Genomic DNA, 25,517 nt, shown 5'->3' on the forward strand with positions numbered 1-25,517 from the left:
AAGAAGCTGAGATCCCTCATAAAATCCTCCAAAGCTAGTTACGAAAACAAAATCACCACTGATTCTAAAGACAACCACAAAGCATTCTATAGCTATGTCAAGAATCTCAATGGCAACACTCAGATCTGCTCTGAGTTACAGCACAATGGCACTAAATATACAGAACCAACTGATATTGCCAACATCCTGGCAGAGAGGTTCAGTGCTAACTTTACCCCTCGCTCATCCCCTAAAGGGCCCATCTCTATACCGGAAGAATGTAAAGTACCTGTAATCATGGCTGCACAGGTAAAAAACACACTCTCCAAAGCCAAGAACACAGCATCCATGGGACCTGACAACATCCCAGGCTGCGTTCTACATGAACTACAGAACAAACTGGCACCCCACCTAAGTACAATGTTCAATCATAGTCTCACCTCAGGCTTTGTGCCCACTGAATGGCACACAGCAACAGTTATCCCACTCCACAAAGGGGAGCCACCACGGACCCTGGGAACTACCGCAACATTAGCCTGACAAGCCTGGTCTGCAAGGCTATGGAGCGTATCATCATGAACCTTATAAACAATGACATTGGTAATCTCCAAACTCTGGACCCTACCCAGTTCGAGTTTGTAAAAGGCAGATCATGTCTCCTAAACCTGATAGACTTCTTTGAAGCGGTCACCAAAGTTGTAGATGTGGGTAAGGTGGTACACACAGCCTATCTAGATCTCGCCAAGGCTTTCAACACCATCCCTCACTCTGGTATTATAGACAAACTCACTAAACTAGGTATAAATCCCTATGTCACAAGATGGGTTGCCAACTGGCTCACTGACCGAACCCACACTGTGAAAGTAGCAGACTCTAAATCCAACTTCAGACCAGTGATAAGTGGAGTACCACAGGGTTCAGTCCTAGGTCCTCTCCTGTTAGCCTGTACTTCAGAGAAGTAGATACCAAGCACAGAAGGTCTTTGGCTAACAAAGTTCGCAAATGACTGCAAACTAGGAGCCATAATCAAATCTCCTAACGATGTGGACGTCCTACAAAAGGGCCTCACTGAGACAGATGCCTGGTTTCAAAGCCATGGCCTCAAGCTCAATGCCAAAAAGTGCATTGTCATCCCTTTTGGTAAAAACTCTGTACCCATGAACTACCACATAGGTGGCAGTCTACTTAACACCGAAACTGTGATAAGAGACCTTTGGACACAGGTGGACAGTAGTCTCTCCTTTGATAATCACATCACCACAGTAGTCAGGAAATCCTTCTACGTGGCACACCTCATCACAAAAGGTTTCTCATCCAGGAAAAAAGAGGTCATTGTTCCCCTATACTCATCACTCATTAGACCCATTATAGAGTACAATGCCCCTTTTGGTATGTACCTCACAAGACATCTACAACAACTGGAAAGGCCACAGAAATACCTCACAAGGAGGATTACTGGCCTCAAACAGATGCCCTATGCAGACCATCTCAAAAAAATGCCAGCTTTACTCTGTTGCATATCGCCTACTCAGAGGCGATCTCTGCCTAACATACAAAGCTATGTCAAACACAGAGCTGTTGGACATGCTCCACGTAAACAAATCCCAATCCCTCCGAGCTACATGCTCTAGGGACCTAAACCTTGTCACCACAATAAACAGAACATGCTGTAGGGATAGATTCCTATCTCAGAGACTTCCCATACTCTGGAACAAACTACCTATCTATATCAAACAAAGCTCCTCATTAGCACTCTTCAAGAAAAATCTTGATGATTGGATGGTAGATAGGAAATTCACCCTGAGGATCACTTCTATGGCTCTGCTTGACAGGGGCACAGGAAAATAATTTTCTTGGGTGGCAAAAGCCAGAATACCATTTGGCTAGGCTTATATAGGCCCTAGGGCCAATAGCCTAGTACCTACCTATGAACCTATGAACCTCCTTAATTAATTAATATATGTATATATTAATTTATTAAAAACAGCTGTACCTTTGAGGGACTTAAAATATGGCTGCAGACTAATCAACAGTCTAACATCAGCTCTCCCAGTATGAAAAATAAAACTGAGAGATAATGGCTAGTAATTCTAACAGTTTTAATAAATGTAGTCACTGGCTAGTTAGTACACTGCTTTGATGCCAACAGAGAAGAAATGTAGAGAGTCTGAAAGAAAATCAGAAAAGGTGAAGGGAAAACACTAGCTGGGAAGAATCCTGCAGCTGTCAGCAAAAAGTGGTTCACACTGCAGCTTTGGTACATGAGATGGCTTCCAGTAATTTAGAGGAAAAAATAAAGCAAATGTGCTTAGAGGTGATTAAAATAAATAAAACATTGAAGGAATATATCAGCTCAAAATAACAAAAGGATTTGAAAAACTGGAAGAAACTTTAAACAGCTAATAAAAACTGCAAAAATCAGAGATATAATTGACTGAGTATGAGACTGCTCAAGAAGAACTGTTTCAAAAATGGTACAGTTAGAGGACAGAGCACACAGAGAAAACTGACATTTTCTGCTGTAGTAGAGAAACTGGAAGGGACAGACTGTTTTAATTTTATGAAAACACAAATAAGCAACTGGACTGGTATTTCACAGTACAATTTGTTAATTGAAAGGGCACATTATGTGTATGCTCCAAACCTGCAATGAGAAAGCAGCCGAGACCTGTATGAGTAAACATGAACTATACTAGCATAAATGGTTGATTCCACCAAAACTTTGGCAGAAGGGCAAATATTAAAAACTGGAGATAGTAGAAAGTTTGTGGAAAATGATTATTCATGGTCCATCAGGCAGAAGATAAGCAAATTTATCCAGGCAATCAGAGAATGTCACAGGTGTGAGATTCAAGCTGATGTATCCAGATATCTTCAGAAAAGTTTTACTTGAAGGATCTAAGCAATTTTTAATGCATAATAGGCTAAGGAAAAAATAAAAAAGTTTGTCCAACAAAAAGTGAGACATCAAACAGAAGAGGATTCTGCTTCTCATTCTTCTGATAATAAAGCCCATAGGGAGACTTTGCCAGTGAAACCTTTATCAATGTTTTACAAAAGCATTGATTTTGGTAAATGCTCTAATACCTTTTGTTATAAGCAGTAATCAATATTGTATGTTTTGGGGGCTTCTAGCAATTGCTAGAAAAGTAATTACTTCTTCTTCTTCTTTTGGATTTTCCCGGTTAGGGGTCGCCACAGCAGATCACCTGCCTGCTCATGACGGGCAGTGGAGTTTTACAGTGCCGAGTTGCCAGCCTGGTGCCCAACCTTCCACAGAAGGCACACACATACACACACTCATGCCTAGGGCCAATTTAGAGTGTCCAATCCACCTACAGCATATCTTTGGGATGTGAGAGGAAACCAGAGCACCCAGAGGAAACCCACGCAACCACAGGGAGGGCATGCAGACTCTGCACAGAAGGCACCCCAGCCGAGGATCAAATCAGAGAATCTCTTGCTGTGAGGTGGCAATGCTAACCACTGCACCATCGTGGCCGCACTTAGAAAAGTAATTACTAAAAAATGGAAATCTAATTCAATTACTTTATTCAATGATTTCATAGATTTAGCACTACTTTATGTAATAATGAAAAAGAAGTAAAGAAGTTAAGATATGAAAATTATATAAAATCTACTTGCTGGGACAGATTTGAGTTTTTAATAGTCAAATGCAATGGAAACCAATTTTCAACTTTTGATTTTTATGATCTGAAAAATGTCTGATGTTATTTAAAATTTTGAAATTTCTTTCCTGCTTTATACGTATATATTGTAAATATGATAAAAATAATAAAATAGTTGAAATACCTGAGAAACAGAAAAAAGCACAGGAGTTGATCAGAAAAATTGGGAGTACTTTGAACTTGAACCAGAGTCTGGGTTTGGGAGATAAAGATGAACAGGAAGAAGAAGACCAGCAACACTGAAATTAGTGAATAAATGTGAAATAATAAAGCATCGATCATATTTGTGAAGTACAAGAAAAAGTAGCTGAGAAAGACTGGACTTTTGTTGACTTTGTTCACCTTCCCGGGGGGGGGGGACTGGAAGGCATATGCCCTACTTCATATCATTAATGCTTGGAAGGACACAAAAAGAAAAAAAAGAGTACCTGTAAATAAAACATTTTTTTTCTTAACAGTATTTGTATAAAATGGATAGACATTCAGCAGAATATCAGGGACAAAAAATAAGGGGAGTATTTATGCTTATTGCTAGAGAAGCTGAAATAGTGATAGAAGAGGAAAAAAGTTAATAATCATAGATTTGTTGTAGTAAGGGGCTACTAGCAAAGGAGGAACATTATACTGGCATGCATTTATTATAGAACATAAGAAAATTTGGGGAAAAATATTTAGCTTTCAGCAGGGCGTATTACTTATAGGTGGTGACTGGAACTTGATTTGCAACAGTGATGATGTATCTTGGGGACCTAGAAGAGAAAATATCACAAAAGAGGGTAGCTTTTTGAAGGAATTTATGAAAATATTTGGTATGGAAGACATGATTTCAGTAGTAGGAACTCAGAGACAATATACACATTATTCCCCAAGGTAAAATAATTGGGCTAGACTAGACAAAAATTATATTACTCAGGTACATGTACATTTAATTGAAGTTATATCCAATAACTATTTCAAATCATGCACCAATAACAAGAATAAAAAGATAAAAACGCAGGGTAATGAAGTAAAATTGAGACACTGGCACTTCCCCTCATCTGTTAAAAATAGAGGAATTTAAAGAATGAGTGGTGGAAATTGTACAAGAGTTAATAAAGATGATAGAAATTTCTTTGAATTTATAGCTAGTGAGTGGGTTAAAATGAAAGTGAGGTTTAAAAATAGTGTAGAAATAAAAGAAAAAGAGATATGGTTAAAAAGTAACAAGAATTATTTAGAGGGGCGGACAAAGGTTAAAGTATTGCAAAATAGAGGGAATTCCACAGAGCAAGAAGAGGCATAACTACCGAGTGCTAAAGAAAAAATAAGGGAATCGCTGGGTAATATGCATGAGTTTATAAAGATTGCTGTTAAGTAACTATGTTTGATAATTCCAGAGCACAAAACTTTTAGCACATCAACTCAGATACAGAAAGTAGAAAGGGTTGTTGCCAGACTTAGGGAGCCTATAACAAAAAAATTAAAAAAAATAACCAGAGATCCTGTAGAAGTATTAGAAATATTTCAGAAATTTAATGAAAATTTGTATAAAGCAGAGAAATGTGGAAATCAAGAAAGAGCACAAATGGAAATATATACACAAGACTTAATGATACTGTGGTTAGAGGTTGATGAGGCTCAACAAGTAACAGTTAAGATAGGAGGAAATGGTATAGAAATGGTGAAGTATAATCAATCTGCAGGAAAGTATTCTAGAAAAGATGGTACTCCTGTGGAATTTGCAAGCTAGAAGGGAAGAAAGTGATAAAGATCTGGAAGGTTTTGTTAAACAGTATTTTAGAAAGATGGGAAGTTCAAACATCCTGGAAGAAAGCTGTGGTGGCTGTAATACATAAAGATTGTAAAGACCAATCAGACCCAGTTTTATGTAGGTCCATTTCAATTTTAAACCACGGTTATGAAGTTTGTATGCCTATAATAGCTTAAAGAACGATGAAGGTGTTGCCAAAATTAATAAATATGGATCAGTGTGCTTTTGTGAAGGGGAGTCAAACATTTGACAGCATTAATAGAACAGTGATGATCCAGAGGGGAACAGAATGTAAGAAAATACTGCTGTTGTTGGTGGATCTTGATGCAGAGATAGCATTTGACAGAGTAAGGTGGGATGTTATAAGTAGGGCAACGGTCTCATGTGCATTACCTGATATACTAATAAGGTTAGTTAGGGGGCTATATGAGGGGTTGGAGGCAAAATTAAAGTGGAAGGGTTCATCTTCTAAAAGTTCTGTCTGAACAGAGGGACCAGACCTTCTCCTCTTTGTTATTTGCATTATATTTGGTGCCATTGGCAAAAAAGGGACTGTGAAGTTCAAGGATATAATTGGTATGGTAATCAAGAAACGTTGGCTTTATTTGCAGATGATATTATTTTGCACCTGATAAAACCAGAAAATGACATCTCAGTCTGAGACAGTTCCAAGTCTTTTCATGATATAAAATTAGTGAAGATAAAACAAAGGCTATAGCTGTAAATTGTATACCCACACATGAACTGGTTCAGCAATACCCATATTTATGGGGGCACAATAAAATGAAGAATTTAGAAGCATAGATTAAAAAGGATTCTATTACGGCAGCTAAGGATATGTGGTAAGAGAATAAACACATGATAATACAAGAGCAGTAATTAATAAAGAGTTGAATGATTGTATCTGGAAGGGAAAAAGGGCAAGGGTCAAGTGGTAAAAGTTGATTGTTCCAGTATAACAAGTTGGTTTGGGATTACTTGATTAGAAGGCATATTTTAGAGCTACATGGTTAAGGTGCATATACATATGACAAGCAGAAAGCTATAATTCAAAGTGGAAATGGATGATGATGAAGTGGGGAGCTTCAAGAGATAAGGAGAGAGTAGGATTTTGGATGCAGATCCTTAAGGAGAATAACAGCAGCCATACAGAGTATTATTCTCCTATTAGTATCAAAAGATACTTCTCCCATTTCCATAGACCACAAAAAAATCAAAGAATGCCATAACCTCTCTAACTTCCACCCTGAAGATTTTAATAATCTGCTCTCTGCCATCAACTGGTATTTCCTATCTCAACTGTCCCTAGATGAAGTAGTACTCAAATTCAGTTCCATATTTCTTAATCCGCGGTGGTGGTGCTGTGGTAGCGTTGTCGCCTCACAGTAAGACGCTGTCCGGTTCGATCCTCAACTAGAGCATCATCTGCGTGGAGACATGCGTGAATGGGCATACCTTCGTTGAAGGTTGTGTGTCAGGGCTGGTAACTCGGCACGTAAAAATCAACTACCAATCATTAGCGGACTGGAGTTCCGCTGTGGCGACCCCTAACCGGGAAAAGCCGAAAGACACAAAAATTTCTTAACATACTCACCTCACTTGCTCCCCTCCTCAAAGTTAGAGTAACATCCCTCAACTCCCCTTGACTATCCCAGGCAACTAGAACTCTCATACAAAAGAGAGACAAAGCTTGGAAACTCTGGACCAAAACCAAATTATTCACCTATCTCCAAACCTACAATGAACTTTGTAACCTCTCCAAAAAACAAGTTTACCTTGACAAAATAAATTTACCTGAAACCACAAACAACCTACAAACATAACCCCAAGAAATTCTAGAGCACTGTTAACCATATCCTCCTCCCAGGTAATCCCAACATTCCTAATCCATGTCCCAACAAGACTCCACTAGAAACTGTTACCTTACTCAACTCCTACTTTATAGATACTATCAATAAACTAATCCCAAACTCCATCTCCCCTAACCCAACGTACCTCACCTCAAATTCCAATCAAAACAATTCCTTATCACTCAAACTTATACCAACAAAGTATGTTAAACACTTCCTCAGCAAACTTAAATCCTGCTCCCCTTTTGTGGATAACTTACCTCCACTCTTTCTCAAACTTGCTCCAAACTCCATAGCCCTCCCAGTTTCCATTCTTATCAACCACTCTCTGTCTGAATCCACCATCCCCATCTTTACTATACCTATTCATAAAGGGGGTAAATCTACTGAACTTACTTACTACCACCCCATAGCTATATTATCCCCCCTCAAAAATACCAGAAAAGTGTGTACACAAACAAATCGTGGATTATCTGCTTTTTGAAAACATACACACCCCACCCAGCAGTTTCTATCCTAACCACAGCACCTCCACCACCTTTATCTCCTTCTCTGCCTCTGTCTCCATCGTTAGAAATAACAATAAACTGGTCTCCTGCCTCTTTCCTGATCTCTCCAAAGCCTTTGACACTGTCTCCCACACCAACCTCTTATCCAAACTAAGTGACCTCAACCTCTCTCCCTTTGCAGTCTCCTGGTTCTCCAGCTACCTCACCAATTGTCAACAGTCAGTAAAATGGCAATCCACTTCATCCCACTTCCTACCCATCTGAATGAGAGGACCTTCGAGGATCAATCCTTGGCCTCCTACTTTTCAACATCTTCACAAAGCAGATCTATAGATCCTGTCCTCTCTCTACTCTAATTCAATATGCAGGCGACTCTAGCATAATCTCCACCACTCCTCCACCTCTCTGATCTACTCACACTCACCCAAAATTCCTTTACCTCCATTGAAAAATGACTCACTGACAGCCAACTCATCCTCAGTCCCCAAAAGACCAAACTTCTTCTATTTCTCCCTAAATCTCTCTCACCACTTAAATCAACCTTTTCTATCACTTCCTCTAATAATAACGCAATCTGTGCTGAACCCCAAACAAAACTCCTTGGGGTCATCATAGATGACCAACTTAAAGTTGGCGTACATGTCAACCACTGCATAAAAAAACACCAAAATCTCGGACTTCTATATAGAAATAAAAAGTTCCTTACTAATGACTCTCAAGTCTCTCTAGCAAAGGCTTTTTCTACTCCCTAGTCTCTTCTATGGATCACAAATTCTAACCAACCTACAAAACCTTCCTACAAACTAAACTCAAGAGCACCTACAACAAAATTACCCAGTTTGCAGCCAATCTGACCCTAATTCTCATCACTGTCCCTCTCTCTCTCTCTCTCTCTGCCTTAAAGTTGCTTGAGTTCCCCCACCAGCTCCAACTCTTTCTACTAACTATAATTCACTCTGGTCTCTACAAACCCACAGCCTGCCCTAACATCACCTCTTTGGTCTCTCTCTATGCCCCTGTGAGAAACCTCAGGAGTTCTCACCAACAACACCTGATAATCTCTAAACTCAAAAAAAAAACATTGGTCAAAATTTATACAGCTACTACCCTGCCTTAAACTGGAACAAACTCCCCCTTGCCATCAGAAAAATAACAACTACACATGAATTTAAATTAGCACTCAAACAACACCTACTTGAAATAGTTGCCTGGGGGCGTGGCCAAGGATGAACACAGGATAGCAGCAGATTTCTTCAGCTCCACCAATTTCATTACATTGACAGGAATTAATTACTTAAAAAATTAATTCTTGAAGTAATTTTCTTTCTAAATATGTTTGTTTTATATAGTTCTTGAACTATATCTAAAAAAGAAAGGAAATCTTAATAATATTCCTGTCAGAAATTACTTTGGAAATTTTCCTGTCAGTTTATCAGTCTGAAATGAGTTCCAGTAAGACAAATTCTCAAGACTCCAGCATCAAGAAAGAACTTCAGTCTCTGATAATTATAGTCCAGCAACTTACTGCTAAGATAGATAAAATGGATACTAAAATAGACACTTTCATAGAAAAAACTACAAAACAAATAGACTTGTTACATATGGACCTGCAACAACAGAAGATCCAGATGACAGGCATAGACGAAGCTTTAAAATGACATGGAAAATAAAATACAAGAAGAGGAAATCAACATTGAGTTTCTGCTGAAACAAAATACACATTTACAAACAAAGCTGGATGACCTGGAAAATAGATCTAGGCGCAATAACATTAGGATTTTTGGACTGCCAGAAAATATTGAAGGTAACAATATTACTTCTTTTTTAACAACATGGCTCCCTAAAACTTTAGATTTACCAGAAGCATTCTCTTTTGGTATCGAAAGAGCACATAGATCTATAGCTAATACTAACTCTAACAAAACTATCCTAGATCAGTTATAGTTAGATTTCTATCATCTTTTGATAAAGAGATGGTTCTTAAATCTGCTTGGGCTAAAGCTCCTGTTAAGTTTAATGAGACAACTGTGCTTGACAATGACTATTCTTCCATGGTAATTGCTAAAAGAAAAGTTTTTCTGCCACTAATAAGGGAGCTTAAAAGCACAGTTTAAAACATACCTTCTGTTTCCTGCCAAGCTTAAAATCTTCCTTCCTGATGGTCCTAAGGTCTTGATGATTTAGACTCTGCTTTACTGTTTGTCAAAGAAAAAGGATTTTGGATAAAATAGAAGAAATGGAATGGGCTAGTTCTTCATTAAAGAGATTGGCAACTGAAGCTTCCTGAAGACTTCAGAGAAGAAGAAGAGACTAAAAAACAAATGATTTGTTATATGTTTTTTTCTCTCTCATCATTTTAGTTCATTATTAATCTTTTGAATATAGTTCCTGCATTTCCAGAAAGCCACAAATATTTTGGAAAGATTTAATCAAAGTTATTCTTTATGTGCAAAGAAATGTTTTGTTTCATAACCAGTCAAAATGCCTGAGGATTTAATGGCAGGCTGTGACTCGATTTGTTTTCTTTCTGAAAAAGTAAGGTTAGTAATTTGATACATTTTTTATCTTTACCTTTTTTTTTTCCTTCTTTTATTATTTTCTTTGTTTAAACAATGAAATTCTATTTACATTATTTAGTGGGTAAAGGGTGGGGAGGGCAGGAGAGAACAGTAATGAAAATATCATTAATAGAATAATAACATATTTATTTCTTGTAAAAGTTTATAAGTTCTTCAAATGCTATTTCTAATTATACTTTCTTGATTATACTGCTTATGCTTGTTTGTAAATAATCTGTCATGCTTTAACTAATAATAATCAGAACTAAATAAGAGTAAATATGTTTTATTTTTAACTCTATTAATATAAACAGTAAGTAACATTCCATTGTATATACTTCTTACAGCTTTCTCTTACATTTTTATTTCTGCCTCACTCCCTTTTATTTTCTACTCTTTTCTTTTCTTTATTAATATATAGAATGCTTTTGACTGTGTGGGCACAGTGAATAATAGGATTTGTATGAAAATTGAGTTGGGAGAAGAATGCTGAGTTTTATTGCTTGTTGGTAATTTTGAGTTTAATTTCACTTGCATAGAGGCTGTGATGATCTGTGGAATACATTGTGGAGGTTCTGTCATGTTTAGATGCATTTACACTGCTAAATGAATGTTTGTCACTAGTTTTAATACGTTTCCCGCCAAAATGTTAAGAGAGACAATCTGGGATGTGGGCTGTCTTATGCACAATGTCCTTGAGTTGCCTCAGAATCTTCAAATCACAGAATTCTCACAGAGAAACTGAAAGCAGTTAGTATAAACATTGACAAGGTTATCACACTGACACACCACAGATTCAGGAAAAATACTCTGTTCATAAAATATGTCAGTTATAATGAGTTTAAATGATGTAGTTTCTTGTAGTAAGTAAATGTCTTATTTTAGAAGGCATAAAAATGAAACATTTATTTAAATGTTTTTGAAAATCTACTTAACAGCAGCATAATAATCTGTGTTAAAAATTTGTGTTCCAAACATATACTTTACTATAACTCATTTAATTAATCTGATTGACAAACATAAATAATCTTATAACTCTATTCTGGAAGAAATGTCATGTGATATATTTTAAAGCAGTAGGTTAGCATGATTGTAAAATCTGGTTACCAATATGTGTTTGCTGTGCATTATTTTGTATAAAGCAGACAGATTTATTCTAGGGACAGCAAGTAGGATAGTGCTCTACAAAGACACAACTCAGTGAGATCATATATATATATATATATATATATATGTGTGTGTGTGTGTGTGTGTGTGTGTGTGTGTGTGTGTGTGTGTATGTGTGTGTGTGTGTGAGTGTGATGGCTTTTTTCTGAGAATCTGCATAACTATCCAATATGATTTATAATAATGTCTATGAATACAATATTTTACTCTATTGACAAAATGAATAAGTTTTAATAAGTTTCCCGCCAAAATGTTAAGGGAGACAATCTGGGATGTGGGCTGTCTCATGCACAGTGTCCATGAGTTTCCTCAGAAGCTTCACTCACAGAATTTTCACAGAGAAACTGAAAGCAGTTAGTATAAACATTGACAATTTTATCACACTGACACACCACAGATTCAGGAAAAATACTCTATTCATAAAATGTGTCAGTTATGATGAGTTTAGATGATGTAGTTTCTTGTAGCAAGTAAATATCTTATTTTAGAAGGCATAGAAAATGAAACATTTATTTAAATGTTTTTGAAAATCTACTTAACAGTAGCATAATAATCTGTGTTAAAAACTTGTGTCCCAAACATATACTTTACTATAACTCATTTAATTCATCTGATTGACAAGCATAAATAATCTTATAACTCTATTCTGGAAGAAATGTCATGTGATATATTTTAAAGCAGTAGGTTAGCATGATTGTAAAATCTGGTTACTAATATGTGTTTGCTGTGCATTATTTTGTATAAAGCAGACAGATTTATTCTAGGGACAGCAAGTAGGATAGTGCTCTACAAAGACACAACTCAGTGAGATCAGATATATATATATATATATATATATATGTATGTGTGTGTGTGTGTGTGTGTGTGTGTGTGTGTGTGTGTGTGTGTGTGTGTGTGTGTGTGTGTGTGTGTTTGTGTGGGTATGTGTGTGTGTATGTGTGTGTGTGTGTATATATATGTGTGTGTGTCTGTGTTTATGTGTGTGATGGCTTTTTTGTTTAGGTAATAACGAGGTGTTTCTGAGAATCTGCATAACTATGCAATATGATTTATAATAATTTTATGAATACAATATTTTACTCTATTGACAATAATGAGTTTAAGTAAATGCTCATATACAAACAATTCAAGATTTTTTGGAAGCTGTTGATAGAATTCACATGACAGAAAATAGATGCATCTTAATGCATGTAATGTCTGAATCATATTAGCCAAAGTTTTGATTTAAATGAATGTTAGAACATAATTTTCTCTCCTCTTGATTTCTAACATTAAGATTATTTGAATGCTATTAGAATACAAGTGTTATATATTACATAGATCTATATAATAGTATGAACAGTTTTTAAAAAAAAAAAAAAAAAAAAAGTTTATTTTATTTTATATGATGCTGTTTTACCAAATGTGTAGTTTTGTCTTGATAGATAATTGAATTGAAAACTGTTAACCTCAGTTAAATATAACTAGTATTAAATTGATAAGGTGGTAGCTGAGGTACTGCTGCTTAGGGTAGGGGGTTAACTTGAGTAGTAAATACTGCTCTAAGTTGGAGTTTTCAACTCCAGGCGGGATGCAAGGTTTAATCCTTACATTATTTTCACTTGTTCATTGTTATATGTATATAGTTTTGGCATCCACAATATATTTTGTACACTCATTGTCACTACAAACAAAATTTAATCCTATACAAAATCCCATAAGAGATTTAATAAATACAGCTATATTTAAAGGTACACCTAAAAGAGGAGATGTAACATTATTTATCTTGTTATTTGTTATTTCGATCATAAGATTCTTGAGTTTTAAAAATGCCAAATGACATCTTTAAAAGGAATTTCTTTAAACATTAATGGATTGAATAATCCGTGTAAAAGGGCAAGCCTAATAAGATACATTAATCTACACAAGGCCAATCTAGTCTTCCTGCAAGAAACCCATCTCTTGAAAAAGATATTGATAAACTAGCCACTAATAAGTATACAGTATTGGTTAGTTCAGAGCACACTCAGAAAAAGAGGAGTGGCTATTTTATGGAATAAAAGTATGCCCATTCCTAAAACCATTAAGTCTTATCAGGATGACAAAGGAATGTTTTGTATGGTTACAATACAAATTAATGGGAAGACTTACACTTTAATTAATGTATATTGGATACCTGGAATTGGTATTAATACAGTGAAACATCATATTGATAAGATCATATCATTCTCTGTAGGGATATTATTTTAGCTGGTGATTTTAATTGTATACTACATGAAAGTGATACTACCACTATAAAGAAAAGAAGAATTACATCTAATGCAAAACATTTAAATGATTTTGCTAATTCTTATCATTTGAATGATATTAATAATCAGATAGAGTCAAAATTATTACCATACACCTTTTTTCTAACAGATACAAAACTTATTCAAAAATAGATAGCGTCTTTATTTCTAACCAGATGGTAACAGATTTAATTAATTCCAAAATCATTTCATGTCCTATATCTGATCATAACTCAATTGTTTTTGAATTCATGATAAAAAATACTCATAATGTTCAGATCAAAAGGATACCAGCATACTTAACTCAGCTAAAAGACTATAAAGAATATATACTTTCAGAAGTACAACATTTTCTAGACATAAATAATACTCCTGAAGTCTCCATTGTCTATGTTTGGGATGCCTTAAAATCATATCTATATGGACAAAGTATCAGATGGTATAATAACAAAAGGAAATCTTGGGATAAGGAATTGTTTGATATTCAAAGTAAACTAGACTCTTATAAACATAATAATAAAGAAAATATTATGGACAAGAAAGTTATTGAAGAAATAAACAAACTAAATGAGAAATACAAAGAAATTTTAACTCATAAAGTTAAAATAACTTTAGAGAAATACAAGTTTTGTCTTATTCAATAAGCCCCAAATACTTACATAGACTTAAAAATAAAACAAAAGATTGAATAAACAAAACCATATCAAAGAAATCTTTTCTCTAAGGAAAAGAAGAATGTTTCTAGTATACCAGAAATACTGGATGAATTTAGAAATCACTTTCACAAGATTAACCATAACAACATTAACATGGAACCTAAAGATAAAATAAAGGAGTTTATAACCACAAACATGAATAAAAAGCAATAAACAACAGATTAAACTATTGGACAAGAGTATTTCATATACAGAAGTTATTACACAAATAAATAAGCTTAAATCAAACAAAGCACCGGGTAATGATGGTATTATACCAGAGATATATAAAATCCTTTCTAAAACTACATATTCATTAATACATAAGGTTTTTATTCTGGCCCAAACTGAGTTAATAACCCCCATCTTGGCAATATACATTTATTTCACCAATTTTAAAACCTAATAAAGATCCAACTAGATGTTCTTCATATCGACCCATCTCATTACTTAATGTTGATTATAAAATGTTTATGAGTATTTTTGCTGATAGATTGAAGACAATTATCCCGGCATTATAGACATAGATCAGACGGGCTTCATTGTAAATAGAAATACTTTTGATAATATAAGAAGAACTTTAACATTAATTGATTTTGCAAATAGGAAAAAGAAAGATTTAACACTTATTAGTCTTGATATAGGTTCAGCATTTGATTCAGTAAGTTGGGACTATCTGTTTACCTTACTGAAATCCACAAATTTCTCTGATGCATTTGTAAATTTAATTGAGCATTTATACAAAGGAGCCCACGCTGGCTATATTAAGGTAGGAACATATGTTTCACAAAAATACCCATTCTTAAAGGTACAAAGCAAGGATGTCCACTTTCTCCACTATTATTCACTTTAGTAATGGAGCCTTGGGCTAATTTGATTAGAAACAGTACTGACATAGAGGGTTTTGAAATAGAAGAAAATACAACATCAAAAATTCAACTTTTTGCAGATGATGTTCTAATTACATCAGCAGGATCTAATTCTTCTATGCAGTCTTTATTTGATAAAATGATGAATTTTAAAAGTATTTCTGGTTTAATATTCAATGAAGAAAAAACTAAAATACTACCTATATATAGACGAAAAAATACTCTCATTAGTGATTTTACTAAATATGTACCCAACTCAGGTCAGATAACTTATTTAGGTATAATACTATCTAAAGATATTAAATCTATTATATATAATAACTATAATACCTGTTTTCTTAATATACAAAATATTTTTAATACCTGGAATAATATGTTTTTACTATGGAGGAGAGACTTACAATTATTAAAATGATAATATTCCCCAAGATTTTATACTTAATACAATCAATAATACTTTCACCTACAAAAATAACTATCAAGAAACTGACTACACTAATGTTAAATTTCTTATGGGCACCTAATAGACCTAGGATTGCATTAAAGAAACATACTAATAGCTGGTCTCAAGGGGTATTTCTTTTCCAGACTTTAATTTATATATTATCTCTTCTATTATAAAAGTTATTACTTTATTAATAGATTGGTCATATGTCGCAAAATGGAAAGATTATTGGGAGCTAATTAGTATGCACTTCATGAAAATCTCCTTAACACATAAAAATATGATTATAAATAACTCCATGTTGTGGTTGCTAAAGGAATTTTGTACTTCACCTATTACACCTAAACATATGGTCTGTTACCCATTAAATATTATTATTAGTTATCGTAACTTTATATTCATGCACCCTAAGTATAGGGAATGGAATTTTATTGTATTCCCTATAGCTATAGATAATAATCTAAAGTACTGGTATCAGCTGATATCTGATAATAAAGTTAAAAATCTAGATTTCTTAAAACAAGAATTTGATCTAAGAGAAACTTGCTGGTTAGAGGTTCAGATCTTTAGACAACATCTCATTGATAGAATAGATCTAATGTCTATGACAGTTAAAGAATCTATTCCAAAACTGATTGATTACTTGATAATAAATTTACAGCATAAAGTTTCTGATAAAGGTAAACTTTCATATATACATAAAATTATCAGACAAGAAACTTTTTACAATGTAGATTCATACTGGAATTATTTCATCTCTATTAATGGGGACCCACCAACTCAACAAGATAAACAATATATATTGGAATCTGCTTATAGAACTACATCTTCCATTGTCTGGAGACTTTATACATGGAAATTTTTACATAGATCTTTTATACACCTTTGATGATGAATAAAATTAATAATAAAGATAATCTATGTAAGAGATGTAATGTAGAAATTAATGCTGACTGGGCTCATATGTTTTATGACTGTATGAAGTTGAAAGAATACTGGAAGTCAATTAATGAATTTTGCAGGCTCTTTTACAGATAATTTCATTATTTCTAAGTCTCTTATATTATTCAACACACCGGTACCTCAATGTGTTAAAAGATTAAGCTTCCTTGTTATGGTCTATCCTAGCAGTGGCTGGGAAAATAATAACTAGAAATTGGATTTCAGATGCACCTCCTTCGTTCAATGAATTTAAAATGTTATGAATATAATGTGTCATATGGAAATAAGCACAATTAGAATGAGAACAACTAGAAAAACATCACATTTTATTGTATGGGATAATTTACAAAATTTGTTAAAAAAATTCTAATTTCAATAGCACAGTATTTTAGTTTAATTAATTGATCTGATTGTAGTGGATGTCTTTGTAAATACTTTAGTTGTTTTGTTGAATATTATAATAATACCTATTTTTAATTATTTGTATAAAATTGTTATGATATTTATCTTATATGTTAAAACAATAAACTTGTTTTGAAAAAAAAAAACAACACCTACTCAACAACTCCACTTGTAACTGTACCTCTTAACTCTTCTCTGTCACTGCATACCTCACTATTCAGATCCTGTATACAATTATCCTACTACTTTCAGTTCCTGACTCTCTGCTGCTTAAACTCATTAAACTTTTTGATAATTGCCTAATGTTCCACATATGCCCAACACTTACTCACTCTTCTGTAACTTACTAACAGCTGATCCACTGTCTCAAGCAATTAACTCACCTTATTGCAACTTGTATATAATTAATCCAGTGTTCTCTAGTAGGACTATCGAGACTAAGCTAGTGTCATACTACTGTTAATGAAATGTACTTAGAGTATATAATGCTTCAAGTAAATTAGAAATGTTTTACGTACTGTACTGTAGTAACATGTATTCTATGGTATTGTAGTTATTATTATCTGTTACTAACGTTTGTGTTATTGTGGAGCTTTTCCCCCTGGGCCTCCTCTGAAAAAGGGCTTTTAATCAGTCAGACACACTCACAATTAACAAATGTCAAATAAATAAATAAATATTCATAGAGGAACATAAAGTATTCTAAGAACTAAGCCAGTACAAGAATTTAAAAAGGAGATTTTACCAATAGGGATGACTCCAATTAGGGATACAGCTAATAGGCAAGAGGGGGCTGGAATTTACTGGGGAAAACTTGCAAAGGAACAAAAGTATTGGGAACAAGTAACTAGACAGGAAGAGATTTTATAATAAAAAGAAGCCAAGTAAACATTTGGAATACTGACTAGAGACTGCCTTCCATATCAGGGACTGATATGAGTATAGTCAAAGAGAAAGGGGTAGGGGAATCCTAAGTGAAAGAACTGCTCTGGTAGAGTTTTTAGTTGAATCTAGAATAGACATTGCTGTTTAAAAAGGGGTAATTAGTAGGGCATATAAAATATTGCACAACAAATATAGGAATCAATCAGAGGAGGTTAGAAAAGATTTGGAAGGAAGACTGGATAAGCAATTCACTAGGAAACAATGTGAGAACATATGTGTGGCTCCCAAATATGCAACAGTGTCCAGTAGATTTAGGATTTTTGCGTGTAAGTGTTTGCATAGGTATTTTTATACTCCAGGCAGACTCCAAACAATGTTTCTTCACGTAAATAGCAAATGTTATAGATGTTAGGGGGATGAAAGTGGTAATTGGGAACATATGTTTTGGGAGTTTATGAGTTGGCAGACTTTAAAAATTCCCTGTAGACTACTCTGTCAAGAATATTGGGTGAGAAAATGGGTGTAACTAAGGAAATTATTTTTTGAGCTGTGATACAGGAGCTGAATTGCCTAGACATAGTAAGGCCTTGGTTAGTTTAATTTGGGTGGCTGCCCAAAAAACAATTACTAGAAAATGGAAAACAAAGTCTAACCTGACTGCATTTGAAGTATTGAATATTGTAACTCAGATAAAGGACTGAATGTGGGATCTTTAAAAAAAGATAGTAGCAAATTATGTAGAAAAAATGGAAATTGTGGGAACAATATAGGCAGAATAATGTCTTGAAGGAGAAATGAGATTTAAGGGAAGGCAGGAATGGAGTGATGTATGTAATGCTGGATTGACAATAAGTGTACAGAAGATTATATGTGATTAATAATATTTGCAAGTGGAAATATATTAATATGGTTTGTTTTATTTTAAGCAAATCTATGCTTGCCTATGTCTTAAGTGATAATTCAATACAGGTGTTAAAAAAACAGTTGTACTTTTATCACTACCTGACTGTCACCTTTTTGCCAACTCTTATATCATTTCAACTTTCACCAACATCTGTTTACTTTTTCTTCTTGCTATTTCATAATGTACCCCAGAGCCAAGACAACCAAGTGAGAGCCAACATATTTTGCTACAACTATAGTTCAGTTCTAATACTTTAATCCCACGTTGGTTAGGAATAGAACGCATGCCAACAGCAGCAGGTGTATGTACTTCCTTCTGTTCTTGCTGACAAATATGAAGGACAAAAACATAACTGGGCACATACCCAAGCATGCACAGTTTTACATAATTTATTTTGTATAATGAGGTGCATTGTAATTTACATTTAAAAAATCTTGCAGAGTGATCCTAATTTATATTAGAAATCTGGTAGATTTATCATAATTTTAATTAATCCAGTTATGGATGTTGCTAAGAGGCTTTTTTCGTGACTGGTTGATGAAGGATTTTTTTTTATGTTTGTTTTTTACTTAAGATTATCATTGCAGGATTTTTGTTCTATTGAAAGGGTATGATATTTAGAAGCATGCACTGTCCATGGTAAAAGCTACATTATGGAAGTTAGTGGATAAGATGGTGTATAATTCCAGTATCACGGTTAGAGGCACTGACTGATGCAGTCATTGCAGGATTTGCAGAGCAAATTGGAATGTTTTAAAGTGTCTTATATTGACCTGGATGGTGACATGGACTGATGCCTCCAGTGACCACTCATCCTTCTTCTTATGTATGTGAGTGCTGCAAATCACACTTATAAGACTGTCTTTCTTGTAATGGTACTGCCGAAGAAGCAGGAGCTCTCCCTGTTCTCACAGGCAAAAGGTGTTAGTACTTACCTTCTTCGAATAAACTTCAATCACCAAAAATTAGCAAAATACCAGACAAAGATGTGAGAGCATGTGCTTTTACTTCTGTGCTGTCAGGCTCACCCAATTACAACCATATGCAGTAAATCACACCTGAGCATTTAATAATAACCCTGAACTGGTTAATAACGTGTGTGCCTTAGTATTATGATGTATACTGCATTAATGTAGTAAGGTATCTCTCTTGTCTTTTTTTTTAGACCGCAGCTAGTTCCCCTGGATCGAGCACAGGAGTCACCACCTGTTTTTATACGTGAGGATGTCATGCAGCGACAGTGCCATCCCAAGATGCACATCATGTTCCTAAAAACACACAAGACAGCAAGCAGTACAATACTGAACATTCTGTATCGTTTTGGTGAGACCCACGATCTCACTTTTGCTCTCCCACTTCATTACCAATTTGGATACCCAAATCTTTTCCGTGCCCGGCGTGTTAAAAATTACAGACCTGACAGCAAACAGGAGTATCACATCTTGTGTAACCACATGAGATTTTTCTTCCCTGAGGTATGTTTGCTAGTAAGGAAATGGAATAAACAGTCAGTACTACGATGTATAAATGATACAGGTCCTGCATGCAAGCAAGCACTTAACTTTTAGTACAGTTGATGGCTTTGTGCAATTTCTGGTAACGTGGTTTTATTTTTACAAATCCAGTTATATTTCATATGCCAAAGTCTTGTCAAAGGAGAATACTTAAGAAACAGCAGTTGTGTGAAGACACTCAAAGTGGCTCTTTAAGGGAAAGGCAACTGTAGCTATAAATCCTGACATAAGGGTCTTGATCTTCAGCAAAGCTGGTCTCATGTCAATATTAGCAGTGACATAAGATGCTATGAGACTCTTATGTAAACCATCTTGAAGTGTCTCCAGGTCAATTCTTCTAAGCAAGTAACACTGGTAAAGGACAGTGCACACTGGGATTTGTTACACCACTAGTATTGTCTCTTTCATTTTTAATATTTGTTAAAAAATGGAGAAGATTGACCTTTTCAATCATTTTTATCTCTTAACAAAGCAAGTAAAGGAAATTTGCATGCGGACATTTCCCATTTTATAAATAATGCTATGTTAAGCAATGTTCATTCTAACAGAATTGCTTCCGTCTTTTTCAATGATCATATGGATTTATCAAAAGAAAAAACTAATACTTTTTTTGCACATGTACAGAAAAGTAAAAGCTATGAAACATCACTTTATTAATATAGATTCTCAACTGAAACAGCTTTCAGAGTCATGCCACCTTTGTTTTCTTCTTTTAAATTTGTCTGCACTTTCCCTTAATTGTCATAATTTGTCCCAGGTTAATTAGCTCTTCCAAGACCATTCTTATACTTTCCCATCATGCACTCTTGCACATACTTTCATTTCAAAAGTGAAGGAGGATGATCCTGTTCTCTGTTCCCTCAGGTGTGACTGTCACAATCACACTGGAGAGCATTTAACCCAGAACAGATACCTGTGGTACATCACTAGTTACTTCTCTAATTCTTGACAATCTGTCTCACCACAGCTCTCTGCATCATACCATTTAGCCTTACAGCCCAGTCCATTTCCTCAGTCTTTGACATGGCTGACTCTTACAGTTTCTCCTAGCAGCCACATGTGGACAATTGTGTCATGGGCCTGGATGAAATCAAGCTGAGTACATTTATCGGTAGCCCTCTGTGATGTTCTTCTGTAACACACTTATACAATTGTGTCAGGTTTTACTGACATCTCCTTTTGACTATGAACCCATGCTGTTTCTATAGTTTTTAGTTTGAAAGAAAAAGTTTGGGTGGTGTAAAAAATGAAAGAGCGAGTAGTATTACAAGACAGTGTTATAGCTTGATTTTACATTGGTTGGTAGGAGAAGGAGAGAGTAGATAATAATGTCCTGAAGTAAAGTAACCAGGCTTTCTTTCAGAATATTCTTCACAACCTTCATCCCACCTCGATTAGGTCAACTTTCATTCTGTGGGTTTTTCCATGGTGCAGGTGGCAAATCGTCGAAGTTAGTTTCGGCAAATGTAAACTGTTCAAATACTGTTCACCAAAACTAACTTCACTCACAGTAGAGTTTGCCTTTTTCTCCACTACTGTGTGACCTTGGTGTTGGTATATACAAATCCGTTGGGGATGGGAGTGTCCCCCCATATGGGGATGAAGGGAGGGCTCTCTCCTCCCCCACAAAAAAGTTTTTCTGTAGTATTCACTGAAGGTAGTTTCTACAACCATTTTTCAAGTTATGTGCCATCGCTGAAACCACCACTGGCAAGCTGACACAAATCCATGTAGGTGTACAATTCTTGCCACTTTCCAGTCCTCGTGTACTGCTGCACTGGTCTGTGATCTTCTGAAGATTGCCATCAGGGGACTTGCCAATATCCTGGTCAGATTTATGAGGAGTCTGTGATGCAGCAGTGACCAGTACTGCTCACCCAACCTGCACTCATCCCTCCCAGCATGGTACCTTCTTCTCCTTATTAATTATAAAAACTGAGCTGAAATATTATTTCAGTACCTCAGCCTGTTCCTTTTCCTTCCACAACCTCCTTCTCATCCTTATTTAACCTGATTGGGTAAATCTCTCTCTTTTTTCGTTCTTCACGGTAACTTTTAAAGCCTTATTACCCTAATTGGCCATGCCTGCCGATTCCCTTTCAACGTTCACCTTTTTTTATCCTCACCTTCTTTGTTACCCTTCCACTTAGTTCCTTGCACTCTGCCCCCACCACCTCCTCAGACCATCCCTCCCTTCCAATTCCTGTAGACCCTCTTTTTGTTCTAGATTAATAGCCTCATGTTCCTATGTTACCACATTGGCCTTCGCTTTTTGCCTCTTCCTCAATCCATTATCTGTCACCTTGAGTATTTCTTAATGACCCTTAGCTTGTTTACCCTCTTATTAACTCTTCTTTGACCCTTTCCCTAAGCTCATCATGATCCATTCCCTGATATATTACACCATTATCGTTATGATGTCTTACACTTACCCTATTTTCAGCAGCACATTTGCACAATCACTGTTGGTTTAATGGTATTTTCACATTAGAACAGCTTCAGTATTTTTAGAACTAAAAATGTTAACAGTTTGGTGGGCCAGTCCAACAAATGAGTCCTTCTTGGCTCCAGTCTTTAAGTTTAACAAACGTAAAATACACGTGTAACACATATATAGATAATTTCAGATAAAGCATAAAATGTACCCTAAACTGAAAATATAAACACGAGTTTCACACAGGAGTAAAAGATAAGTGAGAGAGAAAACACCATATCAGACTCAAAAATATTATATAATATGGTTTGAATGGTTCTCATCAAGGCCACATTTTTGTTTTCAGTCATTTATTTACATCCTCACATTTCTTATTTTATTTTTTGTGCTTCTTTTTCTGTGCTGTAGTTCTCTTACATTGAGTACCTTTTTCCTGTATTTTGTGAACATTTCTCAGGGTAGATGAACTTATTTCCAAGGATTCCTGATACCACAGGAATTCTGACTTTTGTTATAAAGCATTAGTTACTGCAATTGAGCTCAAACCTAATTTCTTTTACATTAAGAGGGTTCTTTTGCACTGTGATGGTAGCAGAGAGCTGAATTCAACCCATCCAAGTTGAAAACTTCTAGTGGAAGGTTTGTTGTGTGTTTTTTTTTCTGTAAATTGCTAACATTTCTCAGGGTTACTGAACTCATTTCCAAGGATTCCTGATACTGCAGGAATTCTGACTTTTGTTGCAAATCATTTGTTACTGCAGTTCAACTCAAAACCAGTTTGTTTTACATTAAGAGCGGTCTTTTGCACTCTGATGGGAGCAGAGAGCTAAATTCAATGCATCCAAGTTGGAAACTGCTGGTGGAATGTTTATTCTGTGTTTATCTGATTGGCCTGAGGGCTTATTGCCTTATAAATTGCACTTTATTCCTCTGCTTTTACTGTATTTGTGTTTCTTCCTACTTTAATACTAGGGGCATTGACTACAACTCTGATCTGCGATATATAATAATAAGTATCCTTTTCTGTACATTTAAAGTGATTTTTTGATTATATCTGCTTTATTTTCTAAAACAATATATACTTGTTTCCCGCCTTTCTGAGCTAGTATAGTCCAGTTTTCAGGTTAATGCTGAATTCAGGGCTATGTTACAAATCTCTGTGTTTGCCCATACCTTACTTGGATAGAAGGAAGTTTCTGTGTTCACCTGTGAGAGAGGGGAGCTTTGAGCAGCCTATCTGTCCCCTGAGGAGTGGTTTCAGCCCAGAAATTAGTAGTTTATTGGCCATTTTGGGCTACTTTCTGTCTCTTTCATTTCCATGCTGTAAATACCGCATTTGCCTGATTTTGCACGCCGGGTAGCGCCAGTTAGCTACGGTAAAACTATTCCCATCTACACAAAGTCTCCTCTTCAATTTTTCCCTTGGAACTAGACAAACGTTCAACTTAAGCACTCAAGCCATTTATTTCTCAGCCCAGTACTTGCTTAAAACGTATAGCAAGCACTGATAAACCCTAGCACTAGACCCTCCTGTACTGTACAGAAGGACAAGGCTCTCTATTCGACCTTACCAGCCATCCAGTAAAACAGTTCACTGTACCTATCCAGGCATGTCCAAAGGGCATTTTCAGGTGTACTCTCTAGTCCAACTGGTGAATCTGGGCATTTTGAGGCAATGTTACAACTGCCTCATGTACACAGACAACCCTCTCTTCCTACCACCAAACACTAATACATGCGAGAGATGCAATTATACAGCCAAACTGGAGGCTAAGCTCTCTCAACCCAAGACTGGATCAGACAGTCAAGAGGAGCAGGGAAATACTTGCATCACACCACCAGTCTCACATAGACCCATTAAACCAGCACTGGCAAAAAACACACATAAATACATGAAAACATACTCGGAGTCTCTAAATAAAAATCTGCAAAACCAACAGAGACCTCAAAAGCAGACATCCAAGCAACCTTCACTCCCCACCCAACACAAACCATGAAACACATACTTCACAAAACCATGCAATCACAACCCTTAAGGCAAAATAACATACCCAGCATACTAGTAATAGGTGGCTCTATAGTCAGGCACACTGACGTCCCACTCACTAGGCTGAATAAGGAGAAGGTTACTGTTAGCTGCCTGTCGGGTGCCAGGATCCACCACATAACACAAGCACTCAGTTCACTCCAGAACAAGTACAAATATGACTCTGTCATTGACCATGTTGGTGTGAATGACCTGAGCCATACCTCCCTGGACTATATGAAAAAAGACATGGAAGAGCACTCTGATCACATAGCCCAGGCCGGTATGAGCCTGACCCTGAGTAGTATACTGCCCTCACCAAGAGTGATACCACGGTATAAAGAAAAAAATCTTGATTTCAACAATTCTAGTGTCATTCAAAGGGGATCCAGTGTCTGTCCACCTGGGATGACATGCTCGACAATCCATGCTGCTTTGCTAGAGATGGCTTGCACCTGTCACCCTTAGGCTTTCGAATACTGGCCAAGGCTCTTGCCACCCCCATAGTGCCTTTTTTAGGCAAGACTTAAAAGACAAACCCACCACCGTAAATGGCACAAGTAACAAAAAACTGTGGGTAATGCTACTCAATGCCAGAAGTCTAAACCTCAAAATGCACGCACTCGAGGCAC

General features: G+C 35.7%; 2 protein-coding genes across 3 annotated transcripts in view; both read left to right on the top strand.

The window, feature by feature from the left end:
• LAMTOR4 (late endosomal/lysosomal adaptor, MAPK and MTOR activator 4) overlaps positions 1-25,517 on the top strand; it is a 1,302,749-nt gene that overhangs the window by 219,207 nt on the left and 1,058,025 nt on the right. The gene's annotated exons all lie outside the window — the stretch shown is intronic.
• The window catches only part of GAL3ST4 (galactose-3-O-sulfotransferase 4), a 108,779-nt gene that overhangs the window by 14,195 nt on the left and 69,067 nt on the right, over positions 1-25,517 (top strand). The window contains exon 2 of the mRNA XM_044077265.1: positions 20,077-20,386. Within this exon, the coding sequence (XP_043933200.1) occupies positions 20,077-20,386 (310 nt within the window). The remainder of the gene's footprint in view (positions 1-20,076; positions 20,387-25,517) is intronic.

This window comes from Protopterus annectens, chromosome 7.part0 (assembly GCF_019279795.1).
Source record: "Protopterus annectens isolate FY-2018-M chromosome 7.part0, PAN1.0, whole genome shotgun sequence".
Lineage (NCBI taxonomy): Eukaryota > Metazoa > Chordata > Ceratodontiformes > Protopteridae > Protopterus > Protopterus annectens.